General features: G+C 37.9%; 1 protein-coding gene across 1 annotated transcript in view; it reads left to right on the top strand.

Annotated features, from left to right (window-relative positions):
* The window catches only part of LOC310716517 (uncharacterized protein), a 14,398-nt gene extending 2,478 nt beyond the window's left edge, over window positions 1–11,920 (top strand). The window contains exons 2-11 of the mRNA XM_083523853.1: window positions 7,770–7,948; window positions 8,579–8,637; window positions 9,034–9,069; window positions 9,182–9,214; window positions 9,316–9,351; window positions 10,380–10,412; window positions 10,516–10,554; window positions 10,652–10,681; window positions 10,970–11,002; window positions 11,108–11,920. Coding sequence (XP_083379979.1) covers window positions 7,938–7,948; window positions 8,579–8,637; window positions 9,034–9,069; window positions 9,182–9,214; window positions 9,316–9,351; window positions 10,380–10,412; window positions 10,516–10,554; window positions 10,652–10,681; window positions 10,970–11,002; window positions 11,108–11,247 — 450 coding nt within the window. The 5' untranslated portion in view covers window positions 7,770–7,937 and the 3' untranslated portion in view covers window positions 11,248–11,920. The remainder of the gene's footprint in view (window positions 1–7,769; window positions 7,949–8,578; window positions 8,638–9,033; window positions 9,070–9,181; window positions 9,215–9,315; window positions 9,352–10,379; window positions 10,413–10,515; window positions 10,555–10,651; window positions 10,682–10,969; window positions 11,003–11,107) is intronic.
* Window positions 11,921–16,001: the final 4,081 nt, after the last annotated feature.

Raw genomic sequence — 16,001 nt, forward strand, 5'->3', positions numbered from 1 at the left:
CTTCGGCCAACAGTAGCCCAATTACCACCGGTACCCTGTTGGCTAATGATACCTGTGGTGATTGTTGGTAACCCGGGCCTCGACCGATCCGGTATGATATTCTGATTCGTGATCCGCATATTCGATATGTGACGTTTTATGCTGGATGCCCTTCCTAACACAACCCTCCCCATTTATCCGGGCTTGGGACCGGCATATACGGCATATATGCGGGGTTCGGGAGGTCATCTTTGAGCTATTAAGAATGGACTGGGTATACTGTATGCGCTAGTAACAAGGCAAGGGGTTAAATAAACAAGTACTGAGTAATGTGTGCTTTTCCATTCAGCTGTGAGGCAGAAAGAGCTGGAGCTTGTGAAGCTGACACAACACCTACAGTGACATCACTCCTCCCCACAACCGTTCTCTATGATCCTGAAATGTATGAATTTTAACAATAACGAACAAATGATCTCAATTAATGCATCCCTTTCACCATACTGTGAACAAATTGAGTAATATGCACACACCACACACACACACACACACACACACACACACACACACACACACACACACACACACACACAATGCAGCCGATTTTATATATACAGGATGCACATTATTATTATTATTAATAATAATAATAATAATAATAATAATAATATTATTATTAATAAATTTTTTATTGTTATTATTAATGATTTGCTATACTTACTATAATGTTTTAGAAGTATATACAATCGCAGCTATGCTTACTGGTGAAAGTGGTCTTCTACCCTATACCAAGATATCTGATGAGATTCAAAATATTTCTATTTCTGAAGCAAGAGCAATGTTTTAATTTTAGTTTTTCTTACTGAATGATTTAAATTTATTCATAACAGCTGAAAAGATTGTATATTACAGTTTGATGATTGTAAGATATGTGTTTGACTCTTATCCTTCTTGACTTCTGGGAAGGTTTTCCACTAGGTGAGTCCAAGATGGCATCTAATGTGGCAGCCGTCTGTGTATTTTTCATTTACTTTTTGTTTGTGTTCCTATCCTTAATAGCTTAAAGGCACACAGAGTATCCGGACTGATTACATATGACAGATAACATTATTGGAAATTGGAAAACAGACTCCTGTGCTCACATCAACGAGATCAACACTAGAATCCAGTTATGAGTGCAGAGGCGGGAAAAAGCGAGCCAAGTAATGTTGAGGCAAGAAAGTTGGGCTACATGCTAATCTAAAGGCTCAAGCAAATCATCTGCCTTAGCTTACTGCTAGCAAACAATCGACCCCTCAAAAACAAACTGGATGAACTCAGCCCTAAGATAAGATCAGAATGTGAAATCAGAGACTGCTGAGCGCTTGTTTTTACAGAAACCTGGCTATCAGACAATATGTTTTCTTTAACGAATAAAACACTAGATTTTTTTTTTTATTTGAGCAAAAACAATATAACCAAACATTAACTGCTTTATTTTGGACTGAAAGTGCAATGTGCAAACTTACTTTCGCTAACAAGTTTTCTTGTTATTTTAGAAAAAACATAATCAATACAAAATAAAAACCTTTTTTGGGATTAAATAAGTGCAAAGGTTGAAGTAGAGATTCGGGTTGGTACTTTAAATGTTGGTACTATGACTGGTAAAGGGAGAGAGATAGCTGATATGATGGAGAGGAGAAAGGTAGATATGTTGTGTGTTCAGGAGACCAAGTGGAAAGGGAGTAAGACCAGGAACATTGGAGGTGGAGGTTTAAACTGTTCTATCATGGTGTGGATGGAAAGATAAATGGTTTAGGGGTGATTCTGAAGGAAGAGTACGGTAAGAGTGTAGTGGAGGTGAAGAGAGTTTCTGATAGGGTGATGAACATGAAGCTGGAAGTTAAAGGGATGATAATAAATGTCATTAGTGCCTGTGCTCCACAAGTCGACTGTGAGATGGAGGAGAAGGAAAAATTCTGAAGTGAATTAGATGAAGTGGTAGAAGGTGTACCTAGAAAAGAACAATTAGTGATTGGGGCAGACTTTAATGGGCATGTAGTTGAAGAGAACAGAGGTGATGGGTAGGTATGGTTTTAAGGAGAGGAATGTGGAATGGCAGATGGTGGTAGATTTTGATAAAAGGATGGAAATGGCAGTGGTGATACTTATTTTAAGAAGAAGGTGGAACATAGGGTGACGTATAAGAGTGGAAGAAGGTGCACACAGGTGGACTATGTTCTATTTAGGAGATGCAATATGAAGGAGATTAGAGACTGTAAGGTGTTGGCAGGGGACAGTGTAGCTAGACAGCATTAAACGGGTGTCTGTAGGATGGTTTTAGAGGTGAAGAAGAAGAGCAGGAGAGTGAGGAAAAGAAGAATACGATTGTGGAAACTAAAGAAGGAAGACTGTAGTGTAAGATTCAGGGAAAAGGTCAGACAGGGGCTCAGTGGTGGTGAAGAGATGCCGCATGATTGGGAACTACTGCAGAAGTGATGAGGGAAACAGCTAGAAAGGTACTTGGTGTGACAACTGGAAATAGGAAGGAAGACAAAGAGACGTGGTGGTGAAATGAGGAAGTGCAGGACAGCATAAGGGGAAAGAGGTTGGAGAAACAGAATTGGGATCGACATAGTGATGAGAAAAGTAGGCAGGAGTACAAGGAGATGCGGCAGCAGGTGAAGAGGGATGTGGCGAATGCCAAGGAAAAAGAAGAGGTGGAAAAGGTGGAGGAGTTCAGGTAACTGGGGTCAACAGTGACGTCAAGTAGTGACGATGATGGACAGAATTAAAAATTTGTTTATTAGAGGGACCGCGCTTGGAGGACGTTTTGGAGACAAGGGAAGGGAGGCGAGATTGAGATGGTTTGGACATGTGCAGAGGAGGGACATGGGGTATATCGGTAGAAGAATGCTGAGGATGAAGCTGCCAGGAAGAAGGAAAAGAGGAGGTTAATGGATGTGGTGAGGGAAGACATGCAGGTAGTTGGTTTGAAAGAGGCAGATGTAGAGGACAGGGGGGTATGGAGACGGATGATCCGCTTTGGCGACCCCTAATGGGAGAAACCGAAAGAAGAAGAAGAATTTTTATAAAATAAATAGTTGTCACCTAGAACAAATGTTAACAGATCAAATATTCAAATACATTTAAGTGATTTCCCAGATGAAGGTTAGTTTTTAAGTAATCAACAGTTTAATGTTTAACAGTTTGTGAATGATTTATAATTGTATCCTAATTTAGTTACTTGTGTTTGGTAACGAAGGGCTACTTTGCATCAGTAACACTGAATAAATGACAAACAAGTAATTCATAAAAAAATACAAATACAAATAATGAAATCCTATTTTATATTTGATATACGTGTTTGAAATACATGTATCATAAATACTGCCCATCCCTGTGCAGGCTGAGCATCTGCAGACAGCAGCAGCCCCAGAAGTTTAGGCAGCCCTAAGCTTTAGCCGCACATTCAAACAGTTCCAGAAATGCCTCAGCATTATCAAGCAGAACCATCTTGCAGATGGGGAAGCCAGAGTTGTTGCTGGAGTACCCTTTTTCTCCACAACGGTATGGAGTACTTTCTGGTACTCTGCCTCAGCAGCACCTTCAGGTTCTGCTCCTGCTCCTTCCTATAGCTAGAGGAGGGCCTGATGTTGAGTCTACTGCTAGGCTGCTACCTGGACGAGTGACTATGTGATGGCAAATTCCTTTCAATTCCGGGTTTTGGCACCAGTGTGTAGAGCTTAATGGCTCAAGAAGGAAGGAATTGGGCAGGCAACAAGATTCTATCTATCTATCTATCTATCTATCTATCTATCTATCTATCTATCTATCTATCTATCTATCTATCTATCTATCTATCCATCCATCCATCCATCCATCCATCCATCCATCCATCCATCCATCCATCCATCCATCCATCCATCCATCCATCCATCCATCCATCCATCCATCCATCCATCCATCCATTATGTTTGATTTGTGTGTCTAGTATGTTATGTTTTACACCAGACAAATGTTTCTGTATTCCCTTCAGGATAGTAGTAATTGTCTGGTTTTTTTCCCCACAGTGCAAGCAATAGGCCACATGTGATACTCTGTCTATATTAAAAAGCTATTCAGCACTATCAGCCTTTTAATAAATCCTGTCTGGAATGTGCTAGTTATAAAGTGCAATTTTCCATGATGATGGAAGATAGTGGAGCTTGCGTCTAAATTATGATACTCCGTTCACCAAGTTGGTTTGCCAATATGACGAATTGTTAGTCTAGAAAGGACAAAAGGTTCCACAGATCTGATACAGAGTACCTTAGTGTACTTAACTGTACAGGTGTGTGTGTGTGTGTGTGTGTGTGTGTGTGTGTGTGTGTGTGTGTGTGTGTGTGTGTGTGTTTGTGTGTGTGTGTGTGTGTGTGTGTGTGTGTGTGTGTGGTGTAATTCAGGTATCCAATCATTTCCTTGTACAAAAAATAAAAAATAAATCACCAGATTGAAACTCCCAAATGTCCGGGCGCTTCTTTGAATACACATGTAAATTTGACCTTACCGACTTTCTAAGACTTCCCTCACAAATGTATGCTATTAAAAGACAGCTAAGCAGCCATAATGTGCACTTACTGGGGTTAATTATCCCTTTACACTTAAAGAGAGAAATCCTTTTAGTGTACAGACAGAGAGCCCCTTTGAGAGCAGACCGGACCAGTTCTAAATACCAGAATGAAGGATGTGTGAGGTGTAACTCTAATACAGAAGACCACTTTCTTCCATTATCACAACTCTAACCTCTGTTCAGCTTGAGAGGGGCCTGTTCTATTTTGCCAGAGGCGCCCAAACAAATCCAGGAAACATAAAACCCAGATGGGTAGACTTCCTGTCTTGTCTGGAGTCAACCAATTCACTTCTGGCATTCATTCGGCCTGATAAAAGGCAAAACGACCCAACAGATTGAATAACCAAAACGGCTATCCTGGTATGGACTTGTTAGGTTATTTGTCTTAAGAAGCATGCATGTGTAGAAAGTGCCACTTTTTTCAGCGTGTTTGGAATCCTGACATATTTTTTTTTCCACTAAGCTTACACATGCAAAATCTTATTTGTTGGAGATACAGTTTCCATTGTACAGTTACCAGTAGTTTATAGAATGATATTACAGTGCATTAAATTAAATCACTGGTTTCTGATTGGTCTATTAATCTATATCCAATCTACATGCCATACCTCCTAATGACAAAGCAAAACCCTGAGCAAAAAATAACCTCTAAATAACCATTAGGGTTATACTCACATATGGCACTTGATCTGTAGCTCAGATGCATCACATTTCCTAGATCGAAGTCCACCTAAGGAAAAAAAAAATTTAATATGATTTGAAAAGGCCCACACGTGTCTATACAATGTCTAAAAATGCAGATTAGAGCAGAAATGCATCTAGTCAAAAAAAACTACCTGCAAACCTCACAGAAAGAATGTGCCAAGGGTCAGAGCATCTTCAAAATGGCAGGCCCTTGTGTGGTTTCCAGGGGTTAGTTCAGCACTATACTTCTACTATTATGCAATGGTGTTGTAATAGATCCTGTATGCTAAAACATGCAAGGTCCTCCCTGAAATAGACCTCGTCTGGATGGAAGCATATGTTGCTCTAAAACCTGTGTATACCTTGCAGCATTGATGGCGCCTTTCCAGATGTGAATGCTGCTCATTCAATAGACACTATATAGAATAGTCCCTCTCCTCTTTATTCCAAAGGACATGGTTTCCATGGTTCCCTAAAATAGTTTTTACTTTCAATTCGTCTGTTCATAGACAATAATTTCTGGATGTGTTTCTAAGCCCATGCATTTATTTCTATTACAGAATCATGTCTATTTTTAATATGCAGACATCTATCTATCTATCTATCTATCTATCTATCTATCTATCTATCTATCTATCTATCTATCTATCTATCTGTCTATCTGTCTATCTGTCTGTCTGTCCGTCTGTCCGTCTGTCCGTCTATCTATCTATCTATCTATCTATCTATCTATCTATCTATCTATCTATCTATCTATCTATCTATCTATCTATCTATCTATCTATCTATCTATCAGTTCATAGATAGAATATAGAAAGATGGAAAAAATATCAGAAAGAATATCAGATAAAATAGCTATTTTTAACTACATTGTTAACAGAAACCATTGACCCAGTTTCATACATGACAACCATACATGTCCAAGACGCAGCCTCAAGATTGACAGTTTACCACCACCAAGGTGCTACTGTTGGGCCCTTAAGCCACTTAAGGTTGTCTATATATATACATGTTCTTGTAAAATTCTTCATCCATTTTTTTGAGAACTTTTCTACTATTTCTCTCTATTGAAATCAACTCTTGCTTATTGGCCAAGTGTCCGATTACTTTTGAGCCTGCTATAATGTATAGACTATGCCAAATTTGTCTCATTTTAAAGAAATTTTAGCCGTATAGAGGGCAGAGGGCAAATTGGCAAAACTTGGGTCACTTTCCGAAAACGTATTGACTCCTTATATACACACACACACACACACACACACACACACACACACAAGCACACACACATACAAACAAAACATATGTACATACATACATTAATATTTATAGATTCATTTGCATATTATGAAGCACTAAATAAATGGTTTTATGAAATTAATTCTTCTTTAAATGTATGGCATAAATCTTCTAAACAAATATATTCTGTAAATTTACATTTACAGTATTTGGCAGATGCCCTTATCCAGAAATACTTACATTGATCTTATTTATACAACTGAGCAGCAATATGGTTAAGGGCTTGGCTCAGGGGCCCAGATTGGCATGGCTGAGATTTGAACTCATGACCTTCAGAGCCAAAATCCAATGCATTAACCATTAACCACTTTTTTCTTTTTTCTTATTGATATTAGTTTTATTTATGCCCAAATGCCTTGATAGTCATGTATGCATCAATTCAGACATTCTTATGCACACAGCAATGACTATATTACACAGAACTATTATTATGCCCATCGCTAACACCATGGGCAAGGATTACATATTAATTTATGGGTTTTCCGAGGAATGCTGTTCAAGCCACGAGTCAGTGGTCCTTATTAACATTACTTTCAAAGAAAGCTGGGACTTCCTGTGCTCAGATCCCCTGCACTTCTACAGTGCCCACATCAGTGGCCTGGAACCTTATCTTTGGCAATTTGTCAATGAGAGGCAAAAAAACTAGTCCCATTTCCCCAACACCAACCTTCTTAAAGTATAAAAATTCCACTAATCTGCTGCCAGGTTGCTATTGCTTTACAGCCTAATTAGATTAGCATTTCTCTTAAAAAAAGCTGCCCTTTGTGACCCAGGGAATTCCCCCATTAAGTGCGTTTTCCTCCAGTCCGACGCAAGATCCGATGCCCAGATTCAGACCTACTGTTCAAAGTTTGCCGTCATCAGCCTCACCAAACAGCTCAGTGTTCAGCCGTGACCTTGGTACCTGGCACTGGATCAATGCTACCTCAGCAGGTGTAACATAGATACTGAACTTTCCGCAGAAAGTGGAGGTGGGATGATGGTGTGTGTGTGTGTGGGTGTTCTATGGTGCACTAATTTTGTGTGAGGTGAATCAATGATAGAAGATTTGAGGCTAAATACGCAGCAGATAACAAAAGGGTTGAGTGTGAGGTAACAATAAGCCCATAGGGAGTGGTAAAGAAAGTACTTTTGAGGAAAATGTAGGACAGTAAACGATATCGGAATCCTTACATTAAGCCTCACAATTCACGTCATTCAAGCTGTTTTTTTTCCCCCTCAGCTCTTCTTTCACAATAAGGGGGTCTCTCCTCCCACATTCCCCGTGTTCTTCGAAAGAATATAAAAAGCCTGAGCATCTCATGACTCCTCAGAAGCGGTGAAAGTGCAATATTAAGCCCTTTACTCTACAGTACTCTGCAGTATACAAGAAATAACCCAGCGTTTGAACATGCTGACCAGGTAATTAAATATTCTTGCATTGTTGCATTGTTGCATTGTATATTATGATGTAATGAACCTGAGATTTTGCATTTCTTATAATTACTGTTTGACATAAACTTTGTAATTAGCCTCATTTTTTTATTTTTATTTTTTCAGTATTTGCCATGAATTTCTCTTTAAGTCCACTTAATTATTGATGAGCTGCTATGTTGAGGATTTCCAGTCAATTTCCACTGATGGAGATGATCAAGATAAATAACTATATTACTAGAGGAATCCCTGGAATGCTGTGGTATATTATAGTGATGCTCCACATAATAACTCTATATGTTTTGACTGCTTCTGGCCAAGACTTCTTTTCTCTAATGCTCAATAGCAATGCTGCATAATTAAAATGACTCTGTCAATCAGGAATTCAGCTCAGTTTGTTCTGATTTATGTCTCCCATCACTTATGTCACATGGGGTCCAGAGGGAATTGTATTAACAAAGTGCATTTTTCAGATTCTGAATTTTCAACATGGATGAATAAAATAAACTATGATGTCATTTCAGAATTTTAGATCATGACACTGACTGGCATTCATAATGTGATCAGATTTACTCTCAGAATAAATCATAATAACTATTTTCTCTTTCTTTGATCTAGGAACATTATCGTTTTCTGCACACTAGCAGTGCTGCTGGCTGAAGCAGACCTAGATGCAGGTGAGGGTTTAATTAAAATGCGTTGGACTTTGATAAAATAATAATTCAATTTTAAGTTCTATCATTTGATTTGAATTAATTAATGTATTCAATTTAGATTAAGTTCAGAACACAGTTACTAGTGTATATATATAACCGAAACTGTAAGTTAAAATCAAACTGAAATTCAACTAAAAAAGCTTTTAATGTTGAATAAAATGTTTTCTAATGTATAACAAAATGAAGAAGGATAATAATTATGTGTAAAGCATAAAATTCACTGATGATATGGGAGATGTGGTAAAAACTCATAGTCCTGTCTACAATTTCCAGTGAAATAACGTTTTAGACAAAAGAGTTTATTTGGCTTATGCTAACTGCAATTTCATTTGAAATATTTCCTTTTTTCTTTGCTAGTTAACGGAGGTCTTCAAGCCATGTCTACAGGAACAGGTATTCTTGTCAGAAGCATACCTATTATATGTGTAATGAAAAGTCTATTAAAAAGTGCACATTTCATTATATTAGTGTAAAATTGACCTACTTGTCTTTCACATGTATAAAGATCAGGACTCCACTTCTGATGAGGCTCCAACTGGTGAGTCTACAACCCACTGTGTGTTCTGAAGGCATGTCACACTTTACAGTGTATATTATCTTTGTGAATCTCAGTTATGTCCTTTATGATTATCTTCACAGAAAGCATGAACTCTGTGTCACCTGACCAGACCAAAGGTGTGTTATTGCAATTGAATTGTACTGTGTGGTTTTGTGTAGTTTTTGCAAACATTTTGATGATAGACTATCTTTTCCTTTGCACCTAGAGGACTTTATATTTGTATTATAGCTGTAGTTAGTGTACATGCTTTAACTCAGTAATGTATGCATAGATTTACGACATATATGAATTTCAGGACAGAGGAGATCAATAAAATCAGAACATACATTGTGCTGTTAGACTCTGTGCTACTGAAATGAACTCCTAAAAAAAAAGATGGGCGGATCGATAATATTTAAATAAGAATGTCAATGGGAACTATATTTTCTTCCGCTGTACCACTGCTTATCATGATAACGTTCGCTCACTCAGTCAAAGCACGTTCAGCGTAGGTTTAATAGTGAATCCGAGCGCATGGCTGCGATCACGAGCGAAAGAAAAAGAAGCACAATCTGCTTCTAATTTCACTCTAGTTAACAGTAATGAAGCTTCATGTACCATTAAAAAAAAAAAACAATACGCCACTGTGGCAATACCACAAATGTAACACAGACACGACCCCCATCTTCTGGCTTGAGGCAGAGTGATTTAACAGAATCCTTTCAGAGAGACATTCAGGTACATTATCCAGGGACAAAGTGGTGATTAGGTTATAATTATTAATACATTTTATACATATTTTATAAAAGTATCGATATCGATATCGGCGATACTTGTCTTGATAGTACTTGGTATCGGATCGAAAAGAAAAGAATTCGTATCGCCTGTCTTTACTCCTGAAACTGTTAGGCAGTATACTGCCATCTACTGGTTATTGTACACTAGTGCCTTCTATTTACATTTCTATATATCAGTACACACACTCACATCATAGAGAGGTTAAGAAACTTATAGAGACTTAAATGGACTTATGTTTATTGTTAACTTATGTTTATATTACTCTATTCAAACTGAATTTTTAGCTCATTTTGTTCATGTCAGTTTTAAACTGAAACTAGGATAAAACCCAAACCATGAAGATAATGGTTTTTCTTTTGATTTATAGGTGAACTTCAACATTATGATGGAGTCAAAGCTGGTAAGATTTATCTCACCTGTTTAGCCATTTTGAGAAACGTGACGGATTTAATATAAAAATGTTAACGTCAGACTGATTAAGACAACACCAATTTCCTTTAAAGATGCAAGCAGCACTAGTGCAGAAGCAGGTCAGGCTACTGGTAAGGAATTACTATTACTTTATTGATTTCTTTATTCTTAGACTGCATTTTTTTGTGTAATTAATGACAAATTCGATGCTTCTGTCACTGCTTTAAGGGCCTCAAGTCAATGATGTGATGACAGCTGGTGAGTTCCTGTTCCATACATTATCATTAAGCATATTCTTAGAAAATATAGCGGACTATTGCATATATCACTGTAAAAATGAAAGAAGGAACGAAAAAGACAAAAAAAAAAGACAAATAAAATAAGGCCAAAAAAAGACAAATAATGACATAAAAGACTGGAAGTGCATCATTTATTTTGTATTTCTGAAGTAGACTTAATAAAATAATAAAAAAAAATTATATAACTAAACCTTTCTGCTTACTTTCATGTACTACAATATACTGGAAATGATTTCTTGTATTGCAGACGGCACAAAATCCAGCACTGAAGAACAAGAAGGTAATATTCTTTCCCCCCCCCCCCACATGTCCAACATTCGATTTATCCTGAATTGTTGCATTGGCTGTATTTTTGTGCATTTAAAATCTCTTCTAAAATCATCAGAGAACGAGAGTCCAGAATCAGAAGAAGTGGTGAAAGCAGCTCCGGTCCAGCGTGCTGCCAAATCGCAACCTACAAACCAACGCAAACGTAGTAAGCCCGTTGTGGCCTCCAAGAAGAGGATGAGAGCCCTTCGCCCCTGAACGAAGGCTGTGAAGACTGCACAGGGAACATGCAGGATATAATGATAGGAGAGAAAGAAGCAATCCTGTATTAAGTGGCATTCTGTTTTGTTACTTTATTTTATTAATAACCAAGAACTAGATGTGATTCTGTTGTGATGTACTGTACTGACTGGTTGGTTTGTTCGCTTTCGGGATATTTGTTGTGAAACTAGCGTTCAGCACAGACTTTACAGTCTTGATTTAATCTTTTTTTTTCCAAATACGGGGACAAAGCTTGTCAGTCAGGGCTTAACTCATGAACAGCCGACATCATCATAGATTACAATCAGCCTGATTACCGATTGTAATCTACAGCTCTATATGTTAATTCTACATTCAGGAAAACACATTTTGAAAACCTGGACTGTGCTACTTTTTTTTTTTTTCACTGGTGCTGGTTTCCTGAATATTGTGTGTTCAGACTAGCCATAGCTTTTTAGAGTAACAGTAGTTTTACAAATTATAAGGTTTTTATTTTATTTTATTTTATCTTTTTTTTTTTTTTACACCAGAAAAAGTGCAAAAACTTGCTTTCAACACAAACTCAGTGTTTAAAGTGTTTATTTCTTTTTTGTCACATTTTCTGATTTTTCTTTTTTTTTTTATAAGAAACAGTATTCATCATTATTAAATCTACTTTTCCAGGATCTAAATCATGAATGTGGTATTCGTTGATAATTCCTTCTGTATGACCAAATAAACTTCAGAGCAGATAAAATGAAAAAATGCAGAATTTGAGCTTTTATTCAGGTTGTGTGTGTGACTGTGTGCAAAATCTATTATTTAGCAGAACACATTTACAAAATATCTATCAATATAATAATAATATAGATACTATATTTGTATTAATATTTATTATATATATACAGTATATATATATATATATATATATATATATATATATATATATATATATATATATATATATATATATATATATATATAATATATATATATATATATATATATATATATATATATATATATATATATATATATATATATATATATATGATATTATATAATATATATTCTATACAGTATATATATATATATATATATATATATATATATATATATATAATTTTAGACATTTTATATTTCCCTAGTCTTTTGCTCTAAACCAGGGGTGTCCAAGCTTTTCCAGAAAGGGCCATTATGGGTGCAGGTTTTTATTCCAGCCAAGCAAGCCCACACCAAATTCTTCACAAAACACCTGTGTGACTATTGATTGGCTGGAATGAAAACCTGCACCCACACCGGCCCTTTGTTGAAAAGATTGGACACCCCTGCTCTATAACTATAGTTTAGCTTTCAGATTTCAGCATCCTACAAAGATTTAATCCGAAGTCCACCTGGCCTCAAACATGTCATGAATTCCACAGTCTACCTCCTGTTCAACAATAACATGGAGATTTCTGATGCCCCGTTCGAAAAGCTCGGGGTCACTGCGAGTCGATAAATGTCTCCTTTTACACCACCTAGTTGCTGAAGTGCATTAGCTTCGCTCCACTGTTTATGTAGGCTGGAGAAAGAGGTCTGTGATTGTATAGTATTGTGTCAGATATCACACTCTATACCTTTCTCTCTTACAATATATGCCACTGTCTCACTGCCATCGCTGCTTTGGGCTGGTAAAGGTCAGGTCTTTCTCTTGTGTTTAAGTCGTCAGTTTCAAGGCCTCTCCGCTGACTCCCCTGGGACAAAACACAACACTCTAAACCACCCAGTCTGCACTGAGTGATCTCCTAGCTTGTGGTGGGTCTGCTTTTTACATTTTGTTGTCACAAGGCTAAAATGACAGAAATGAAAATCACTACTTCTTATTATAGTTCAGGTCATTTCCAAGATACAGGGAGACCCTGTGCTGGGTTTATTTGATGGCTAATATCAGTATTAACAGTTATAAATACACACACACACACACACACACACACACACTCACACACACCTTACATACATTATGTATATACAGTATCTTACAAAAGTGAGTACACCCCTCAATTTCAGCAACCAAGGGACAATATTATGGAAATGAAACTTTGATATATTTTACAGAAGTCAGCATGCAGCTTGTATAGCAGCATAGATTTACTGTCCTCTGAAAATAACTCAACATACAGCCATTATTGTCTAGTGATTAAACCCTAAGTGAACATGTCAGAACTATGTCCAAAGTGTGAATACTTTGTGTTATATAGCACTGCTTTAATGGAATTCATTAGAGCTGCACAGGTTGTTGCTGGGATCCACTTCCACTCCTCTATAATGACATCACAGAGCTGCTGAATGTTACACACATGACACTTCTCCAACTTCTGCTTGAGGATCCCTAACAGGTGCTCAATTGGGTTCAGGTCTGGAGACGTGGTGGTCTTGGCCACTCCATACTTGGCCACTCCACATTACCACTCTACTCTAGTAGTAACCAAGTATTCTAGTACAACACTACTCTAAACAATATCCAAGTTTAATTTCTATAGTATTGTCCCCTGAGAACATACAGTATAATACAGTACATACAGTGACATTAACTTTCATACAACAATAAGGACACTTAATAATCCATATCCTTCTCTTCCTGTCACCCTCTTCTCTCTCTCTCTCTCTCTCTCTCTCTCTCTCTCTCTCTCTCTCTCTCTCTCTCTCTCTCTCTCTTTCTCTCTCTCTCCAATGTTCCTGCCCCTCTCCCCTCCGTGGATCTTCCAACTTCATCCAGGCCTGCCTCTGGATAGTGTTCTCTTCGACTGGAGGACACTCTGTGCAGCTTGGGACGGTTTCTCATCAACGCCTTGGGTGGTTCCATGAAATTCCGGAGTAAGAACGGGCGCTTTGAGGATGGATTTGGACTGTAGTTAATGTCAACAGTCTGCTACACTGACTCAGTACTACAGTTTGCTTCTGATCACCATCACTGTAACCCGCAACATCGTATATCTGCTTCAAATGGACATTCGGTGTAACCCAGATGAGGATGGGTTCCCTCTTGAGTCTGGTTCCTCTCAAGGTTTCTTCCTTATGCCATCTCGGGGAGTTTTTCCTTGCCACAGTTGCTCATCAGGGACAAACTTACTTACATAGAACATATTTACATTCAATCACCACATTATCTGTGTGAAGCTGCTTTGAGACAATGTTCATTGTTAAAAGCGCTATACAAATAAAAATGAATTGAATTGAATTAAATTGAATTCAATTACTAAATTGGTTGCTGAATTGTGAGGGGTGTACTCACTTTTGTCAGATACTGTACATTACATTATTTACTGCCATAGCCTTTATATCTATCTATTTCTTGTACTATTTCAACAGTGTTTGCACATTTCTCACTGCTATAGCTTTATGTTTATTTTCTGTACACGTATTTACACACACACACACACACACACACACACACACACACACACACACACACACACACACACACACACACACACAGTGAGGAAAATAAGTATTTGAACACTGCTATTTTGCAAGTTCTCCCACTTAGAAATCATGGAGGGGTCTGAAATTGTCATCGTAGGTGCATGTCCACTGTGAGAGACATAATCTAAAAAAAAAAATCCAGAAATCACAATGTATGATTTTTTAACTATTTATTTGTATGATACAGCTGCAAATAAGTATTTGAACACCTGAGAAAGTCAATGTTAATATTTGGTACAGTAGCCTTTGTTTGCAATTACAGAGGTCAAACGTTTCCTGTAGTTTTTCACCAGGTTTGCACACACTGCAGGAGGGATTTTGGACCACTCCTCCACACAGATCTTCTCTAGATCAGTCAGGTTTCTGGTCTGTCGCTGAGAAACACGGAGTGTGAGCTCCTTCCAAAAAATTCTCTATTGGGTTTAGGTCTATTAGGCTGTGTGCTTCGGGTCATTGTCATGTTGGAAGACCCAGCCTCGACCCATCTTCAATGCTCTAACTGAGGGAAGAAGGTTGTTCCCCAAAATCTCGCAATACATGGCCCTGGTCATCCTCTCCTTAATACAGTGCAGTCGCCCTGTCCCATGTGCAGAAAAACACCCCCAAAGTGAGATGCTACCACCCCCATGCTTCACAGTAAGGATGGTGTTCTTGGGATAGTACTCATCATTCTTCTTCCTCCAAACACGTTTAGAACAAAAAAGTTCTATTTTGGTCTCATCTGATCACATGACTTTCTCCCATGACTCCTCTGGATTATCCAAATGGTCATTGGCAAACTTAAGACGTGCCTGGACATGTGCTAGTTTAAGCAGGGGAACCTTCCGTGCCATGCATGATTTCAAACCATGACGTCTTAGTGTATTACCAACAGTAACCTTGGAAACGGTGGTTCCAGCTCTTTTTAGGTCATTGACCAGCTCCTCCCATGTAGTTCTGGCTGAATTCTTACCTTCCTTAGGATCATTGAGAGCCCACGAGGTGAGATCTTGCATTGAGCCCCAGTCCAAGGGAGATTGACAGTCATGTTTAGCTTCTTCTATTTTCTAATGATTGCTCCAACAGTTGACCTTTTTTCCCCGTAGCCCTTTCCAGCCTTGTGGAGGTGTACAATTTTGTCTCTAGTGTCTTTGGACAGCTCTTTGGTCTTGGCCATGTTAGTAGTTGGATTCTTACTGATTGTATGGGGTGGACAGGTGTCTTTATGCAGCTAACAACCTCAAACAGGTGCATCTAATTTAGGATAATAAATGTAGTGGAGGTGGACATTTTAAAAGCAGACTAACAGGTCTTTGAGGGTCAGAATT

Source organism: Silurus aristotelis (genome assembly GCF_946808225.1).
Source record: "Silurus aristotelis genome assembly, chromosome: 21".
Classification (NCBI taxonomy): domain Eukaryota; kingdom Metazoa; phylum Chordata; class Actinopteri; order Siluriformes; family Siluridae; genus Silurus; species Silurus aristotelis.